At 42.9% G+C, this 19,413-nt stretch overlaps 1 protein-coding gene across 1 annotated transcript in view; it reads right to left on the bottom strand.

The window, feature by feature from the left end:
• The window catches only part of Adam2 (ADAM metallopeptidase domain 2), a 49,657-nt gene that overhangs the window by 22,872 nt on the left and 7,372 nt on the right, over positions 1 to 19,413 (bottom strand). The window contains exons 5-11 of the mRNA XM_052732904.1: positions 17,123 to 17,199; positions 16,400 to 16,568; positions 13,400 to 13,456; positions 11,809 to 11,880; positions 10,871 to 11,037; positions 7,742 to 7,823; positions 5,036 to 5,172 (exon numbers count right to left, since the gene is read on the bottom strand). Coding sequence (XP_052588864.1) covers positions 5,036 to 5,172; positions 7,742 to 7,823; positions 10,871 to 11,037; positions 11,809 to 11,880; positions 13,400 to 13,456; positions 16,400 to 16,568; positions 17,123 to 17,199 — 761 coding nt within the window. The remainder of the gene's footprint in view (positions 1 to 5,035; positions 5,173 to 7,741; positions 7,824 to 10,870; positions 11,038 to 11,808; positions 11,881 to 13,399; positions 13,457 to 16,399; positions 16,569 to 17,122; positions 17,200 to 19,413) is intronic.

Raw genomic sequence — 19,413 nt, 5'->3', positions numbered from 1 at the left:
TTCTCTCTATCCACACTTGGTCAGAGGTGATTTCCTCCAAGCTGGTTTTGTAGTTTTTAAATAACTCCTACATCTCTTATCTTCTACCTTAAAATCTGAACTCCGTAAGTCTAGTAAGCAACTCCAAATATGCATGTATGTGTGTATGTGCATATTCATTATGTATACAGGAGTGTGTGTGTGTGTGTGTGTGTGTGTGTGTGTGTGTGTGTGTGTAGGACAGCAGTCAACTTCAGGTTTATGTGGGGCCAGGCAGGGTAGGGAACCTGGTGGACACGGATCCCTGTGCTGTAACACTGATTAGGCCTTTGATCAGGACGTAGATGCTCTAACAGTAACACATTCAGAGACAAGCATGCGTGGGGTAGAAGCATCTGGAGTTATTCAGACTGATCACAAAACACAGTTGATTCACGGGGTCACTGAGCTTCCCCCTTACTAGATTCGACCAACCATGGGTCAAAAGTACTGGGGAGGACTTGTACCCGCTGAAAGAGAACAGACCGTTTGCCTTGGCCCTGCCTCCTGAACAGCACATCCCAACAGACGTCTTCCCAACACCGACTTTAGTCCTGACACACTCATCATCTAGGGGAGAAGCGAGGCACACAGAGGGATGTGTGTAAGTACTATGCAGCTCTGTGAGGGACCTGTGCATCTGAGGACTCGAGAAACCTCACATCCACGAGGGCTGTCTTAACTGATGAGGGATGACATCTTCACTGTGGACAGGACTGATCCCTGAGCAGGGCCCCTGGACTGTGTAAAATGGAGAGTGTAGCTGAGCACTGGCACACAGGCGCCACTTCCTCTCTGCTCTTGACTGTGGATGCGATGTGCTCGGTGTCTGGAGCTCTGGCTGTTTTCACCTCCCTGCCAGGACAGACAGTAGCCTGAAATGTGAGCTTGAATAAGCCCTTTCTCCTTTAAGTGGCTTTGTTCAGGGAATTTTATCACAGCAACAGAGATAACAGTAAGACAGTAAGAGATACTTAAGTAATAGGAACTTCAGTCCCTTTTTCTAATACAGAGACAAAGGCACCGTTTATCTCCTAGAGCTGTGAAATGTAACTCATGCAAAGTACTGAATGGGACGGCCATGCCAACTGGCAAGTTGGCCGGGACAAAATATTGAAAGCATCTGTATCTCACCAATCCTGTGTCGGTAATGAAATACTTTCACTCTCCATGACGGCCTCCAGTTCCCAGAGTCCACCATCTCCTACAGGTTAAAGCAGGAGACTAGCTGAGCAGGAGTGTCCATGCTTGTCCTCTGTGCTTTCCCTGGAACACCGTCAGTTCTGTCTGACCTCTTGTTAGACCACTCCCAGTCTCTCATCAGAGCCCAATCTCTGTGACTTCAACCCACATTTCCCGGTCACCTTGTTCTCCCCACTCAGTTCACACTGCTCAACATCCTCCTTGCTGTCTCCTCTGCCACACTTAGACCTAAGGCTCGCACCCTCTACCTGAAAAGCTGTTGCTCGGTGTACATGCACGGTTCTCTCTCTTGCTAACACAGGGATGATTTCTCAGCACACACATCAAGTATCATCACCCCCTCGCTGGTCTTCACCCTCTTTACTGACATTGCCTCTAAGGAACTTGTCAACCAGAATACTCCTGATTTAACTGGCTTTCTTCCAGCACAGCATAAGAGGGTTATAATTATTCTTTAAAAACGAAGCAGCGGGCTGGAGAGATGGCTCAGGGGTTAAGAGCACTGCTTGCTCTTCCAAAGGTCCTGAGTTCAATTCCCAGCACCCACATGGTGGCTCACAACCAGCTGTAATGAGATCTGGTGCCCTCTTCTGGCCTGCAGGGATACGTGCAGACAGAACACTGTACACATAATAAATAAATAAATCTAAAAAAAAAAAAAAACCAACCAACTAACCAACCAACCAACCAACCAAACAAACAAACAAAAAACAAAAAAAACAACAAAGCAGCGAGCAGGGCATGGTGCCATGTTACCTGTCATCCTAACCTTGGGGAAGTAGTGGCAGAAGTATCACAGCAAGTTCAAGACCAGCTGAGTCTACACAGCAAGTTCCAGGAAGGTAGCATAAACTCTGTCTCAAAGATAGTTAAATAAATAAATAAACCAAAGGGGGAAAACAGAAAGGGAGTATGATTGAAGCCACCTGCTTAAATAATAGGTTTTTTTTTTTTTAGATATTTTCTTATTATTCTCAACAATAACACCATCTAACACTATTATGGTCATAAGCGTCTATAATTCAGTGGTGGGTATGGCTAACATAAAGCTACTCAGATGGAGATAATAAACATGATGGTCTGAAAGCCTAACCCCTTGCGTTGCTGTATGAAGATGCTATTGACATGAAGATGAGCAATGAAGAGTTTTGAACAGATCACCAGTGTTGCATTTGTGTGAGCACACTGCCTGGTTGGACATAGCATTCAGTTATGTTAACTAAACATGACTGGATTGGCTCTACATTTCCAACCACTGTCACGTGATTTCTATTCGTGTCTGTGTATGGGCACATGTGGGTCACAGCACACAGGAGGTGAGACAACAGTTTGCAGGAGTCAGATCCAGGGATTGAACTCGGGTCATCAGGTGGGACTGTTATCGCAGAGTCATTTCACATGCGTGGTTTCTATCTAAACACCAGAGAACAAAGGGAGAAGAAGCAACAGAGAGTTGGCGGGAGAGCTCAGTGGTTAAAGCTGCTGACTGCGCAAGCCTGGCAGCCTGAGTTCAACCCACATAAAGGAGAAAGGAAACAACTCAGAGTTGTCCTCTGACCTCCACATGCATGCCGTGGCATGTGCTGCCTCCTGCACACATCATGTGCGCACACACACACACACACACACACACACACACACACACACGAACAGGCCGTGAAAGGGAGGCTTCCCCCACCAGTGTGCTGTCGTGTATGTGCCTGTTCTGTGAGGATGGAATGGACGCTGTTCCTGGAACGCAGTGTGAATGGCAGCTCTCCCAGGCAGTGAGCGGGTTCACGGCTCCCATCATTGAATGGACGCGCCGTGCGCTCTCTTTCTCCTTCTCCCATTCAAGAGCTTCTGAATTTAGTTGATTTCCTTGTACAGATCCTGCCGTCTCTCAAAGGGCAATAAATGACAATTATAAAAACAAGTTTATGATTTTTAATTCATCAATTTTGATAGGATGGATACATACTGGGAAAAAATAGCCCAGATCAAAAAAAAAAAAACTCTGTAATTTCAAAATTAATAAACTCCTTTCTAAAAAGGAGCAACCCAAGCCTAGATGTCCTCACTGGTCAGCTCTACCAAGTTAGTTAGAAAGCAATGGCACCAGTGTTGGGAAACCCTCACGGGGTCCCATCGCAACAGACCACGGCTGAAGACCAAATGGCTCTCATCAGCACTTTCTCTGGATGGGAAAATGAGAAAACACTGTACTCTGGAGGCTTCCAACCGCAAGGGGCCTCCCAGTTTCATGTCTGGTGCAGTAAGAAAGTGCCTTGACCAAATGCAACTCAGGGGAGCAAGGGGTAATCCAGTTTACAAGTCCAGGTCACTGTCTGTCAGTGAAAAGAAGCCATGGCTGGAATTTACGCAGCCGATCACTTTATACCCATAGTCAGGAGCAAAGAGAATACAAGCACCCTGGCTTGCTGCTGAGCTGCCGAGTCAGCAGATGTCCTGCTAACGGCACTGAAAATTGCCCCCTGTAGGCAGAGGATAAGCATGAGCCTTTCATCCTTGGGCTTGTTTCATGGGAGGCCTGATGAAGAGGCTGGTTGGTATTCATAAGTGTTGAAAAGTTTAGCCAGGCCTTGGAATAATCTTTAGTACTTTTCTGGTAGGAAATGAAACACAAACATCCACATGCAGTTGCCTCCTCATGCCCTAGGGGGTGCTGTTCCAGGACACTCTATGAATATTCAAATTCTCAGGTTTTCAGGTCCCTCACAGAGGGTGATAGAGGGGCTTATGAACTTAAGAACAACTCTGTGTACTTGACATCACCTCTATATGATATTCAAGATCTAAAGCCAATGCTGGGCAAATACCCATCATGCTGTGCTTCAGGAAGCAGGGACTAGGATACAGTTTCCCCCCAATAATTTTGATCCAATTGTGTTGTTTGAAATTGTGGGATTGAAGCTCAGTGACCCAGAGCGTCAACTGTGTTTTGTGCTCGGTCTGAATAACTCAGATGCTTCTTCCTCATGCTTGCTTGTCTCTGAATGTGCAGTGTTACTGTTAGAGCATCTACATCCTGACCAAAGGCCTAAGTCAGTGTTACAGCACAGGGATCCATGTCTACCAGGATCCCTGGCACCCCACTCACAAGAGGTGCCAAGTCTACGGAACTGTTTGAATTCTGCTCACTGAGACACTCACCATTCCGCACGGTCTTTGGCTCTAAACGTAGTTGTACTACAGTATGATAAGTAAACATCAGCACAAAACGATTTTCTTTCTTTCTCCACTAACTGGCTTTTGGGAGTTCCCACTGAGGCCCCTGAATTGTTAAGAAATACTGGATAGGGCCTGGGGCTGTGCCTCAGCTGGCAAACTGCCTGCTGTGTTGGTTAGTTTTTGCCAACTTGACACAAGCTGGAGTCATCTGGGAAGAGGGAACCTCAAGTCAGAAAATGCCTCCATTAGCTTGGCCTGTGAACCAGGTTGATTGACTAATGGTTGGTGTGGTATGGCCCAGCCCACTGTGGGGTGTGTCCTGAGCTGAATAAGGAAGCAGGCTGAGAAAGGCATGAGGAGCCGGCCAGTAAGTCAACTCCTCCACAGCCTCTGCCTCAGCTCCTGCCTCCAGGTCTCAGCTTCAGCTCTTGCCCCGACTTCCTTCCCTCAGTGGTGGACTACGACATGAAGTGCGACATGAAATAAACCCTTTCTTCTCCAAGTTGCTTTTGATCTTTTTTTTTTTTTTTTTTTATCACAGCCATTGAAACCCAAGACGCCCAGTTTCTAACGGGTTAGTTTTCTTAGAGGAATTAGCTTAATAGAAACTCTAGAGGTGAGGCATAGAAGCCAAGGCTCTTACATCGCTTCCGGATTCATCACACAGATGGAAACTCCACACTGGCACTCGCTCACATTGTCATATCCTACTCCCATGCTGAGGCTCAGCAGCTGGACTAAAATAATCGCAACCGATTCCAGACTTACGGCTTTGGAGTGCTGAAAAGCAAACACATCAGACCGTAAATGTGCACACACACGTTGTGGGAGCCGTTTGACTCGTGGCTAGGAAAACGTGATTGATGATTCACAATAGCCACATAGTCAAATAAAGGGGAAGCAGGCATTGTGCTAGTCACAGGAGCGCCGCCCACGTTGCAACGTTGTGTTACAGGCAACACTATGAACACAGGAGTGATCTAAAAATAAGTGTCTTTTAATAACGTGAGTGAAGAACTCAGAAAAAATAATTTAAATTTATTTAAATGGGATAAATTCCAGTTAGAATATTGAGATGCATAATAAAAATAAATTTGTAGGGTCTGGAGAGATGGCTTACTGGTTTAGAGCACTTGCTGCTCTTCCAGAGGATCCAGGTTTGATTCCAAGCACCCACGTAGATTCTCACAACTGTCTATAACTCCACTTTCAGGAGATCTGACACCCTCTTCTGGCTTCTGAGGGCACTTGTGGTGTACAGACTCCTGTGCATGCAAAACACTCATACAGGTAAAATAAAAATAAAACAAAAAGTAATCAGCCAGGCGGTAGTGGCTCATGCTTTTAATCCCAGCACTTGGGAGGTAGAGGCAGGTGGATCTGGCAGATCTCTGTGAGTTCAAGGTCAGCCTGGTCTATAGAGTGAGTTCCAGAACAGCTGGGGCTACATAAAAAAAAAATCCAAAATAAATAAATAAAAATAAAATAAATCAATTAAAATTATGAGTGATTAGAAAATTCAAAATAGAGCCCAGAGCAAGCATCTCATCTACTAGAGCCAGACAGCACTTCTCCAAGAGATCAGAAATGATAACATCCATTTGTCAGTTCTACTCGGTGTTGTTAAAGTCAACTACCTCACAAATGCTCACAGGTCAAGAAGGAAAAAATGACTTTTGTGTGCACAGGAAACAGTTTCACTCATTATGGAATCTGTAATAGTCAGACTCATGGGGCAGAGTGCTGTGTCTGATGAAGAATGTGTTCATTCATTCTACATATGTGTACATGTATTATTTTGTGTCTGTGATGTACGCCTATGTGTGTATATGCATATGTGAGCATGCTCATCTGGGCATGCACGTAGAGGCCTGAGGTCCACCTCAGGTAGCTTCCTCTTTGCACTCTGTTTTTTGAGATGAGGTCTCTAGTTCAACTTGGAGCTCACTGTGGACGGAGGACTAGCTGCTGGGAGCTCTGCAGACCCCTCCTCGCCTTCCTCCCAGCACTGGGGTTACAGTGTGCCCTACCATACCTGGCCTTCTTACATGATGACTGGGGAATCAGGTCCTCATGTTCACACAGAGGGCACTTTCTCTACCAGGTCATCTCCTGGTCCCTGTTCATTAATTTGTCTGCAGTAACTATTATACAGTCTGTGTATGTAAAGCAAGTGCTATGCTTAAATAAATAAATAAATGTAAGTTCTGTCAATTGAATATTTAGAACTTAAAAGCCTACACATGGATAACATTTTCACTTGCTTCTCAACTAACAGCTGGGTTGTGTTTTTCCATATAGGTTTTTAGGAAGTAGGACAAGATGATATAATCCCTTACTGGCATTATACAGCCCTGAGGGATTATGGGAGAGAGGGAACATTAGTGAGCCAAGCTGCACCTATGTATTTCAATGTGTCAGTCACTCCTGTAGATACTGGATGTTGCTGGCATTTCTTGGCTAAAGATCAGTGATGGTTGTCCTAAAGAAATGTGGGGGAAATGGAAAGTGCTGGGGAAGGCTTCTGCCAGTCACTGCTCTTCCTAGGGGACCACTGTTCCCTGCCCAGGAATCTCAGCCTTCCCCGTCTGGACTACTGCTGCACTATCCTTGGTAGTCAGTGTGCCTTTAGACAGAAATGTTCTTCCTCTTTGTTAACCAGTAAAGTTCTTGCTTCATGTTAGCATTGTGTGTGTGTGTGTGTGTGTGTGTGTGTGTGTGTGTGTTGCATATGTTTAAGTCCCACACCCCATCCTTAGAGACCAGAGAAATCACTTTCTCCATAAAATAAAAGCTTCATTTACCCAAATATGATTCATGAACTTTAAATATGAATTTTCTCTTTCCCAGCCCCACTGTGCTCCTTTTTGCTTATTAGAGTAAGATCATTCAATGCTGCCTCTCTGAAACTCCAGCAGACATCACATAAATACAAAGGTAAAGAGAGGAGCAAATTCTACAGTGAGAAGCACCAAATGTGAAATGATGTCAGAACTACACCAGTGTCAACACCCTGAGAGCCCTACAATAATGCAAATTTTTAATGGATAATAAATCAAGGGAATCTTTAATTTTATACTGTTTTATACAACAGTCTATTATATATTGTTTAAAGATTTACTTTATTTTTATTCTTGTGTGTGCATATGCATGTGTGAGTGCAGTGCCCACAGAGGCCACAAGAGGGCATCGGATTCCCCTGGAGCTGGAGTCACAGCTGGTTGTGAGCTAAAGGTTGTGGGTGGGTGCTGGGAACTGAACCTCGGTCCTCAAGAGGAGGAGCAAGCACTCTCCAGCAAGGAGCCTCCCTGTTTTGAATTTTAATCAAGCAGATTAAAGCACAGCATACCAGAGCAACGCCTCCCGCATAGTTCTGCTCACACATCTTCCCTTGAAAGGTGGCACCCACATAGTCTGAAGTTTCCCTGTAACTAAATTAAAAACAGATTATAATCATACCATTTTGCAAAAGTAAGCATAGTTAGTGCTCTATTTTCATAGGACTGATCTTAGTGTTGCTCACTGATTCAGAGTCTTAAATTTTCCACTAACATTCGTGTGACATGGGTTAGGATGTGCCCACTGTTCCTGCATTTTCCAAAAATGATAAAAACCAATTAAAAAATAGAAAACATTAGAAAGTGTACTTTCACATGGGTTTCTGAAACATGATGGGATTAATTCAATGCAGTGACTATTTTAGAATAAAATGGATATATCCTCTGGAATAAATATAAAAATCAATAAAATCCCTTCAAATGACAAAACGAAGACAGCGAAGCTGGCACAGGGGTGGGGCCAGGGCAGAACTGGGACGTCTCCTCGTCCTTGGTGGGGTTCGCCTGCCAGAGCCTTACGAAGGCAAGCGTGCGACAGCATACTAAAAGTACTGCAGTTCGCGCGTGTTCCGAAATTACCAATGATAGAAAGCAAAGAATCTATTAAATACGAGGGCTTGCATGCTAAAAATTTCAACCCAGTGTAGCTACACTACATTCATGGTGTATTAGAACAGTGGTTCTCAACCTGTGTTTTGCAACCCCTTAACAAACCTCTATCTCCAAAAATACTTATTTACATTAAGATTCATAACAGTAGCAAAATTACAGTTATGAAGTAGAATTGAAAATCATTTTATGGTTGGGGGGTCACCACAACATGAGGAACTGTATTAAAGGGTTGCAGCATTAGGAAGGTTGAGAACCACCGTGCTAGACTATTCAGAAGTATCCTCCTTTCTGGTTTTTCTCTTTTCTTCTTTTTCTTTCTTTGCATAGTGTGTGTATGTGCTCATTTCTGTGTGCCCTGGGGTTGCGGGTGAGAGAGATTTGTCCTGACTGTGGGCCAGGCAGGAAAACTCCAGCTAAAAATGGCGTCCAACGTGGTGACAAGAGTTTCCACCTAAAACCTGAGAAAAAAGATTCTAAAACGGAGCTAAAAACAGTTCCTAATTGTCTCTCTCAAATGAGCGTCAGCTGCCGGTTTGAGCTACTGGCGGGTTGCTGGCGTGCGCGCTCGACCTGCAGTATGGCGGGAATGAAGTCTCTGCAAATGGCACATTAAGCTGCATTATGGATTTAGCCTTTGCTAGTACAAAACAAAAAAAGAGGTTTCTGGGCTACATGCTGCTTGGATAAAAGCATAGACCCACAATGGCTCCCAGAGCTGGTGGTAAGCATACTGCCGCCATGTTGGGAAACTGAGGTGGGCGGAGCCAGCAGCCACAGATGCTGCAGCTTAAAGCAACAGATTCACAATAAGACAGATTCAGATGTAATAGTTTAAAATATGTGTAAAATATACGTAGGCTTAAAAGAGACAAAAAAAGGTGATATATACAGTATAAAAACAAATACATGGTTTTAAAAAATAAAGTCTTTAAAGAGACAGTAAAATTAATATAAAAAATAAGCCACGTAGAGATGACTATTACACAGAGAGTCTGGATTGTGTTGTCTTTGGGATTCTTAACTACAGAGAGATGTTTGATTGTAAAGGAAGCTGAGTTAAACCAGTACGTATATTTTAAAGATACTTTGACTTCAAAATTTGGATGTAAGGATATGTTGCTTTGGAAAAGAGTCTCTTTTGTTTCCACAAAAAACAAGAGGCTATGGATTTGTTCCAGAGTAAGATACATCAGGTTTGACCAGCCAAGACCCCCTGAAAGGTCTCCAATGACACCATGGCCCAGATGATCCAACATCCAGAACCGTTTCAAGACAACTGGCTCAGATGATACAGCCTCACGGACTACTCCATGATCCTAAAATTTTCTTTGTTTCCCCAGAAGATACAGCGCCCCCCTCCAGCAGGAAGTAGTAAGAGAAGCTACGCCCAAATTCCCAAATATACCAAGCTGACTTTGGAGATGTGTAAAGGTTAAAACCTTCCTTTTTAAGAAAAGAAAAGGGGAGGTGCTGTGGGATGGTCTGTATGTCAAATGTGTTGCTGATTGGTCAATGAATAAATCACTGATTGGCCCGTGGCCAGGCAGGAAGTGTAGGCGGGACAAGGAGGAGAATAGAACTGGGAAGTGGAAGGCTGAGGCGGGGAGACACTGGCAGCCGCCATCAGGACAAGGAAGATGTAAAGTACCGGTAAGCCACAAGCCACGTGGCAAGGTATAGATTAATAGAAATGGATTAATTTAAGCTGTAAGAACAGTTAGCAAGAAGCCTGCCACGGCCATACAGTTTGTAACCAATATAAGTCTCTGTGTTTACTTGATCGGGTTTGAGCGGCTTGGGACTGGCGGGTGAGAGAGATTTGTCCTGACTGTGGGCCAGGCAGGAAAACTCCAGCTACAATTTTATGGTTGGGGGGTCACCACAACATGAGGAACTGTATTAAAGGGTTGCAGCATTAAGAAGGTTGAGAACCACCGTGCTAGACTATTCAGAAGTATCCTCCTTTCTGGTTTTTCTCTTTTCTTCTTTTTCTTTCTTTGCATAGTGTGTGTATGTGCTCATTTCTGTGTGCCCTGGGGTTGCAGAAGCACTGGCCACTTGGCTTTGACACAGGGGCTGGGACTCTGAACTTGGATTCTCATAAATGCACAACAAGCACGTGACCCACATGGCCAGTTCCTCCTCATTGTTGCCACCATTATTATTATTTCAAAGAGCAAAACGAAGTGCCTACATTCATAGAATTCAGACAGGCCTTCCAAACAGATGTGGTGAACCTGTGATGCACAGTCAGGGGCTCTTGGTAGAGTGATGTGTGCACTGTGGTAGGAAGGCACTTGGAAGCAGACTGAAGAACTGAGCACCAACTACAGACCAACCAAATGAGGGACTTTAATAATCTCACTGCAACTCAACTGCCAGTAACAGCTGCATACTGTTGTATATACAGGGGGCAGAAATCACAGAGAACTTGCTTGTTCTCTAAAATGCATGTGGATTGTTGGAAAAGGGGTCAGATTGACCAGTTTCTCTTGGTCTAACCTGTCGTAGCTTGAGAACGTACATACACAAGTAAAAATGCCATGTCATGTGGACGCAGAACAAGGTAAGACTGTTTCCACTTCAGGAACCTGTAGAGCAACTCGTTAGCGTCGCCAGTGGTCGAGATTTTGTTTTCATCTGCCCAAAATTCCAGGGAAGACAGAATTACTGTAAGATTAAAGGGGGCAAAAATCTAAAATAGAACACAGATAGAAAACCTGTTCAAATGACATGATCTAAAGGGACTGGGCAAAAGAGCTCTGAAAATGAGCTCAGGTCATGCATTTAACAACTGCAGTGTGGGTCTGGACTCAGTATTTAAAAGTGTTAGTCAGCATTAAGTGCCCTGGTCATAAAAGTCAAATGCTTGCACTTAATCACTGCCCCCTCCCCACCCCTGGAAAGTCTCGTATGTAATCCTTACAATGACCTACTTTACAGGTAGGAGACTGGAAACTTCAAATGCAACTTAATGGTCCTTCCATCACTCAGCAGGCATCTTTATGGGGCTCCACAAAAGAAGGTGTGGGGGTTCTTAGGAACAGCAGCAAGTGCGGTGGTCTGAGTGATAATTTCCCTCATAAGTACTGGCATTTGGATACTGGTCACGAGTTGGTGGCGCTGTTTGGGGAGGTTTAGGAGGTGTGGCCTTGCTGAAGGAAGTATGTCACTGGAGGTGGGGCTTTGAGGTTTCAAAGCTGAATGCCACTCCAGGTGCACTCTCTGCTTCATGCTTTTGATCCCAGGCACGTGCTCTCAGCTTCCAGCTCTAGCCGGTCAATCTGCTGCCTCGGCCATGCTGTCTCCACCATTAAAGGACTCTAGTGCTCTGGAACTATAAGCCTCAATAAACTCTTCCTTCTATAAGTTTCCTTGGATATGGTGTTTTATCATAATGATAGAAAAGTGACTAAGATATAAGTGTAAAAAACTTTTTTAAAAAGACAAAGAAGAAAATACTCACAGCATTTGCCAGTCCAATCAACTGGAAAATCTTTTCAGTGGCAATGGCTGTGTCAGCCCCAATACGCTCATACTGTAAAATAAAATTGTCGGATATATACATATGTATATTTGCTTGACACTGATGACTTCAACTCTCCTGTTATAAGTTTAATATAGCCAAGTAACAAACTGTTTTCAATCACTAACATATTTTAATTGACATTACTTTATTATTCATACCATATAGTGTGAAAATGGAAAATATAAAAAGATCTGAAAAAAGTTACAAGATAGAATTCCACTATTAATAAATTAAGGATAATAGTTCCTGACAGAAAATATTTGCTTTAAATGATTTAGATGTGAATAATCTCCATGTTTTGCTTGTGATGTGTGTATTGCAGTGCCCACGGAGGAAAGAAGAGGACACCAGATCACATGGGCTTGACTTAAGAAGCTGTTTTGAGTCACCTCGTGGGCGCTGGGAGCTGAACTCAGGTCCTCTGTAAGGGCAGATAGCGCTCTTAACCACAGTCATCTCTCCAGCCCGAGGAAGTCACTTAAGACTGGGGAAATTCCCAGAATTTGTATGTGAAAAACTCCCAAAATGGTACATACTGAGCAATTCCATGTAGCACGAATCTTAAAAGTTCTTATTAATAAAATCAAACCCGGGGCCAGTTATTGGGGTGAATGCTGGAAGGTCAGAGAGAGAGAACAAGCCACAGCTAACCTCACCTGGCCAACTTCTCAGCTGATCTTGTTTCCTCAGACTGGAAGCTTCTGTGTCCTCATCCCAATGGCTCTCAGGTGAACTGCTGCTCAAAATCCTGAACGCTCAACCAGCCAAATGCTTCTAGTTTCTGGTCCTCACTCCTTATAAACCTTTCTGCTTTCTACCACCACTCCCTGGGATTAAAGGCTGCTTTCTGGGATTAAAGGTGTGAGTCATCATGCCTGGCTATTTCCAATGCGGCCTTGAACTCACAGAGATCCAGAGGGATTTCTGTCTCTGGAATGCTAGGATTAAAGGCGTGTACTAACATTTTCTAGCTCAAGTATCTTGTGGCTTTTCTGTTCTCTGACCCCAGATAAGTTTATTAAGGTACACAATATTTTGGGGAACACAATACCACCACGATTCCATTCATACAACATTTTGGAAATAAACACATTAGTGGATTATGAAGGCCAATGAGATTGGGGGAGGGGTGTGTGTGAGACTGGAAAGCAGCATGCTGTGGCTCCTTGTTGGGGTTCAAGTATCCTGTCTCGTGACCACATGGGCTGCAGTGTGTGGGCTGCTCAGCATTGCAGAAGGTGTCTACACGTGCACACTCTCCAGCCAGTATGTTTGAGGCTCTAGCTAGCCTCAATAAGTAGGTAAACGAAAAAATGAGAAACTACTGGAATCAAAAACTTCCAGGTTTTAACAAAAGGAATAATAGAGGAAAAAAGAGTGCCACTACTTCAAAGTTTATTAAAATCCACTACCGCAAAGTTATTACGCAAAGTCAAAAACTGATTCTGTGAGACAGAGAATTGTTTTTCTTATGCTTCACAGCTAATAAAAAAAATGATCAGGACAAATACAATTGGAATACACTTACCATTTGTTTCTCAACTACAACATGTATTTCCAGAAAGTGAGAGGCCCTTTGCTGTGGCTGAAAAAAAATCCACAGACTTGATGTCAAAATTGAAGAATGACTTCAATATTTTTAGTTTTATCGCTACTGCTAAAGAGATGAATATGGTGAGATTTTTATATTCAGAAATAGAACCAGACACATTACCAAAGCAGATCCTCCAGATCCCTTCTCTACCTGTTCCCCCGTTCCTTCTCTGCACCTTATCAGACATTTATCTTATCCAGAAGATAATCCCCCTCCCCCTTTCTCCATATTCTGGTTGGGCCCACCTCTCCCCCTTTCTCCGTATACTGGTTGATCTCGTAAGTAGTTCTGTTAGCTGAATGGTATTCTTTTTAAACTTCATCTTTATTTTTAAATAAAAACAACTTATGTGTACTCGTGTGTGTCTGTATGCACTATGTGTACCATGTGTGTGCAGTGGTACTCTTGGATATTTAGTCACAGTTACTCCCCAGAGCAGGTGTAGGAGAATTCACCCACATTTTGCTCCTGATTCAACTGTTTTTTAGATACTAGATCTCTGCTCTACTTAAGAGTTTATCATTCAATAATTTAGCATTCAGACATCCCCAAACCTTTCAAGTTCCCTTTCTGGCCCCAAGGTCCCATTTGCACATTTATTTCTGTGGCACTGGTGGTGTTCTGTGCTCTGAATGCTGCTATTTTCATATCTGGTGGAGACCTATGACCCCTGTCACCTGCATTGTCACACACTTCTTTGAATATTCTCCACTGTTCCATCTTCCAGATGAACACCCTAACTTTTGTAAAAATCTCCTGTTAAAATTATTGGGGCATATTCTGGGGGAGGGGTTACATAAATTTTTTAAATTGTTATAAAATGAATAACTGTGATTTTATAACTAGGGTAGAAATTTATCTTTAAATGATTGTGACTTATATTTCTGAAGATGATGATAGATCAAAGTGGGTAAGGGAAGGAGGAGAAAGAGAAAGGATATTGCCTATTTCAAAGCAGTATCAGCCATAGTAATGTTCCATGAGGTGAGGAACGCAATACACATGAAAAGAAAATCATCTTAACAGCATGAAATAGACTGGTAAAGGTTTGAAAGAGTTCTACGTTCATGGCTGATGACCCACTACATCAAGTGGACTGGGGCATCTGTAACTAAAACAAGACAGAGATTGAGTACTGGAAATGCAGGCAATGCAGCCCCTCTGAAGAAGAATCTGGGAGCTATTTGAAGTGTGAAATACAGTTAGCAGATGACTTGGCAATCTAGACTATACATAAGAGAAATAAAAGCTTGTATTAACACAAACATTTCTTTATAAGTGTTCTTGGTAGCATTGTATTCTTTAAATAGTGGGAATCATCCAGTTGCTTACTTGATGATTAATTAAATGTGGTGTATTCCTGAAATGAAATATTACTTAAAGATAAAAAGAAACTGGTATTTAACAATACTACAACTATGAGCACATTGGTGGGTAAAGTGTCACAAAAAGACCCATTTGATGATTCCATTTGTATATAATGTCCTGAATCAGCAATTCTATATGTAAAGTAGAATTTGTAAAATATGTAAGTAGTTTCCAAGAAAAGGAAGCAAAACAGAAAGAGATATAGGCTGTGCTGGCAGATCTGTCACTGTTATTTAACTGTGAAAGCAAATACTAACACGATACAGAGCAGCAGTGATGGGTGTGTGTCTCAGTAAACCCTTACAGACGTGAACAGGCAGTCTGCCACCCACTCATTAGCAACCACTAACATTGCTATGTTGTTCAAGTCAGCTTTGTATTTATTTTGCAATGTGACTAATATATAATACAAAATACACAAAACAATATGTCATTTTAAAGTTCCTTAGGGGATAAAATAAGACTATTTTTGAAATACTTGATTAACAAGAACGTAAGAGGAAGAATAAAGGAATAAGAACATAACAAGACTGAGAAATGACAAGGTAGTAGATTTAACCCATAATTATTCTACATGTGTGCATTAAAACTGATGCCATGAATGATGGAATATGAAATTGCCACATTAAAAAGCAACAGCATGCTGTTTGAAAGAACCATGGTTCTTCACTTGTAGCTTTAAAATGCTCACACTGTGTACATGTGAGCAGCTCTGATGACATTCAATGACTTACAAACAAACAAACAAACGAAAACACCCAAAAGGAGACATGAAAGGAGGAGGCAACATATTGGGAAGAGGAGGGACCGCAGATGGAGTGGGGGTGGGCTGAGATGGGGGTGGGGGTGGACATGACCAACAGATATTCTATACATTATGGAATTAATAAACAAAATTATTTAAAAATAGAAAATATGGCGCTGGAGAGATGGCTCAGAGGTTAAGAGCACTGACAGCTCTTCCAGAGGTCCTAAAATCAATTCTCAGCAACCACATGGTGGCTCACAACCATCTATAATGAGATCTGGTGCCCTCTTCTGGCATGCAAGTGTACATGCCAGCAGAACACTATATGCATAATAAATAAATAAATAAATAAATCTTTTAAAAAATACATGTAAAGCCGGGCAGTGATGGTACACTCCTTTGATCCCAGCACTCGGGAGGCAGAGCCAGGCAGATCTCTGTGAGTTTGAGGCCAGCCTGGTCTACAGAGCGAGATCCAGGACAGGCACCAAAGCTACACAGAGAAACCCTGTCTCGAAAGAGAAAAACAAAAACAAAAACAAAAAACACATGCATGGAGTTGTCAAAGAATAAATAAAATTATTTAAAATAAAAAACATATAAATGAATAACAGAAGGAACAAAGAAGAGTCATCACTAACAATATAAAGGAAGTTAGAGAAATGGGAAAAAAATCACAAAACTAGTTTTTAGGATTGTGACTGATACGCTTTCGACACATCCTTGTGATGTCTATGTGTGGGTGTGTGTGGGGGAGTATGTAAATAAATAATTTGTTTATCAGAAAATCACTTGATACCATCTAATTAATCCCCGACCTTGACACTTTGTATCTTGTACTTCAGGTTCCTTAGTTTAATATCCTTGTCAGTATAGAGTAAAGCGTCACTTTTCTTGGGTTCCAATTTATAGATCACATGTTCAAAACCAATGGACGATTCTAGAGGTTCGATTCCATAGCTCGCGTTTCCAATCTGAAGAAAACCCCTGCCAAGAAACAAAAAAATACAAGTTATAAATAAAACATTGCACGTGAAGGTGTCCGTTAATTGCCATGTAATTGATGCATTTTCCTAAGTTCACTAAATCCCACTGTGCTACTGAAGAGCCACGAACTGAGAGGCACACAAGTGATACTATCGGGATATTCCAGCTATTAAGATTTTATGACTTCTGTGGGGCCGCGAAATGGCTGAGTGGATGAGATCACTTCCGGCTCTTGTAGAGGACCAGGGTTTGGTTCCCAGCTCCGTATGGCCGCTCACAACCACCTGTATTTCCAGTGTGCTCATGTAGTGCTCATGCGGGCACACACATGTACACACAAAACTAACAAAAAAATAAATCCCGAGAAACTTTTTATCAACTCCAAATTTAAGAATAACTTAAATTCAGTATGAGGATAGAAGCTGTTATTTAAAATAATTTCCAATTATAACCCATTGTGTTCCACACATTTACACACACACACACACACACACACACACACACACACACTTAAAGAAAACCACACCATTTTATATACAATTATGTATTACAACCTGAGTCCAGTACATGTGCTAACAATCACCATAGAATTTGGATAACCTTCAATGGATCCTTGGAAGTAGCAGATATTCTGAAACACAAAAGATAAAATACACACTATATCCCTTGTCATACAGACAGAATTATCAGATACCCCAGACTGTTGTCTATTTTGTGTGGATCCATAAGACCTATGGGTCTCTCTCTCCCTCCCCCACACCCTCCAGGATGTGGCACGGCAGAGAGACAATGTTTTCCAGTGGCTGCCTCTCCCCACCTACCCCAGCCCTGGAGGATGTAGTTATATCACTCCCATCTTGTCTTTCTTTGAGGACAGAATGCTTACAGAGTGGCAGCAGTTCCTTTTCAGGGAAGGGCGGGCTGAATCCACCTGGATCCAAGATGGTTGCCAGCCTGACCACGTGACCACCTCTAGCCTTACTGTAGTTTCCGTACTAAGTGACACACCCACCCGCAGTCGTAACAGGAAGTATTGGACCATAAAAGGGGCAAAGAGAGCCAGTGCCTGGGTTCCGGGAAAACACTTCTTTTCTGTGTAGATAAATGTAGATAATAAAATTTATCTGATAAACTTGTGCTGGTGAAACTTAGCCTAAGCTCCATCTTTGGCTTTGTGGCACTGAACAGTCACCTCTCCAGGGTGAGGACAGTAATCTGTGGGTAACAGGGGAAACTGGCAGAAACTAAGACCCTTAAAGCTGGCAAGCCAGATGCTGGCTCCAGATGAGTTACTAAAACAAGACTGGAAGTGCCTGAAGTTCATTTTTTCCAGTGCTGGGACTTGAACCTAAAACCTCCTGCATGCTAAGCAATGGCGCTACCACTGAACTATGTCTGCAGCCCAAGGCTGGGAACTCTTTAAAGTTTCTTAAGTGTTTTTTGTTTTGTTTTTTGTTTTTTGTTTTTGTTTTTTTTTTTGGTTTTTCAACACAGGGTTTCTCTGTGTAGATTTGGTGCCTGTCCTGGATCTCACTCTGTAGACCAGGCTCGCCTTGAACTCACAGAGATCCACCTGGCTCTGCCTCCCGAGTGCTGGGATTAAAGGCATGCGCCACCACTGCCTGGCTCATAAGTGTTTTGATGGCATCATTGAACATGGCCAGTATATGATTAAAAATACATTTGTGGGGTGGTGATGATAGAGGTGTGCACCTTCAATCCCAGCCATTGGGAGGCAGAGGCAGGCTGATTTCTGTGAGTTTAAGGCCAGTCCAGTCTACATATAGAGTTCTAGGCTAGCCAAAGCTACATGGTGAGATCCTATCTCAAAAAAAAAAAAAAAAGTACACACACAGAGGTACTTAAATAATGGAGAAAAGTAGCACGCAGTCAACACACACACACACACACACACACACACACACACACACACACACACACACACAAACCTAAATAACAATTCAATCTTAAAAGAGAGGATTTTGAATTACTAAATACCCAAACAGATCCCAAAACGGTGATCAAGAATTCCAAGGAAAAATTGGGCACAATAGAAGATCAACTAAGAAGTCTGGAGAACTATGGAGCCCAAAAAGCCAATTAGAACAAAAAAGTGGAACACACCAAGTAGGTTCCACTGCCCAAGCAAGGGTCAGTGGTGGCGCACGCCTTTAATCCCAGCACCCGGGAGGCGGAGCCAGGTGGATCTCTGTGAGTTCGAGGCCAGCCTGGACTACAGAGTGAGTTCCGGGAAAAGGCGCAAAGCTACACAGAGAAACCCCGTCTCGAAAAACCAAAAAAAAGAAAAAGAAAAAGAAATCCTTTCAAATCAGTCCAATGGGAATTGCCAAGAAGGCCTCACTCGGCGGGGGAGGGGCTAGGAAGTGGGAGGAGATTGTAGAAGAACATGGGGAGGTAGAGTTACAGGACAACTTGGGGGAAGAAGCAGAGAGACATTGGGAAAGTGGAGACTGTCCAACCCAGTAATGGAGGTTGAGAAGCCATCGTCCTCCCCTTCAAATTCTCTGAAGTGTCAAAGTTTGGTCTTGCTTCATGTAATCAGAAGTCAAAGTCAGCACTGGTGTATCCATCCACCTCTGATCTAGAAAAGTCCAAAGGCACTGGTTCAACTCTTACTTCAGAAACCTTTCATTAGCATCAACATTTAGTAGAGACCAAAGTGAGCCAAGAAGATCCCTCCAAGAGCAAAGATGAGGATGCTGAGCGTCCTCCGGAAAGTGAACATTGATGTCCTCAGGATGCGCTTTCTGATTGACAGAACTGACTCAGATCACCTTGGAGAGAGTAGGCTGTCAAGAAGACAGTAACCAATCTCTTCTGGAAT

This window comes from Peromyscus californicus, unplaced genomic scaffold, assembly GCF_007827085.1.
Source record: "Peromyscus californicus insignis strain IS unplaced genomic scaffold, ASM782708v3 Scaffold_12__1_contigs__length_115047231, whole genome shotgun sequence".
Lineage (NCBI taxonomy): Eukaryota > Metazoa > Chordata > Mammalia > Rodentia > Cricetidae > Peromyscus > Peromyscus californicus.
The sequence above is the reverse complement of the archived record's forward strand: the minus strand, read 5'-3'. Positions and strand labels throughout refer to the sequence as shown.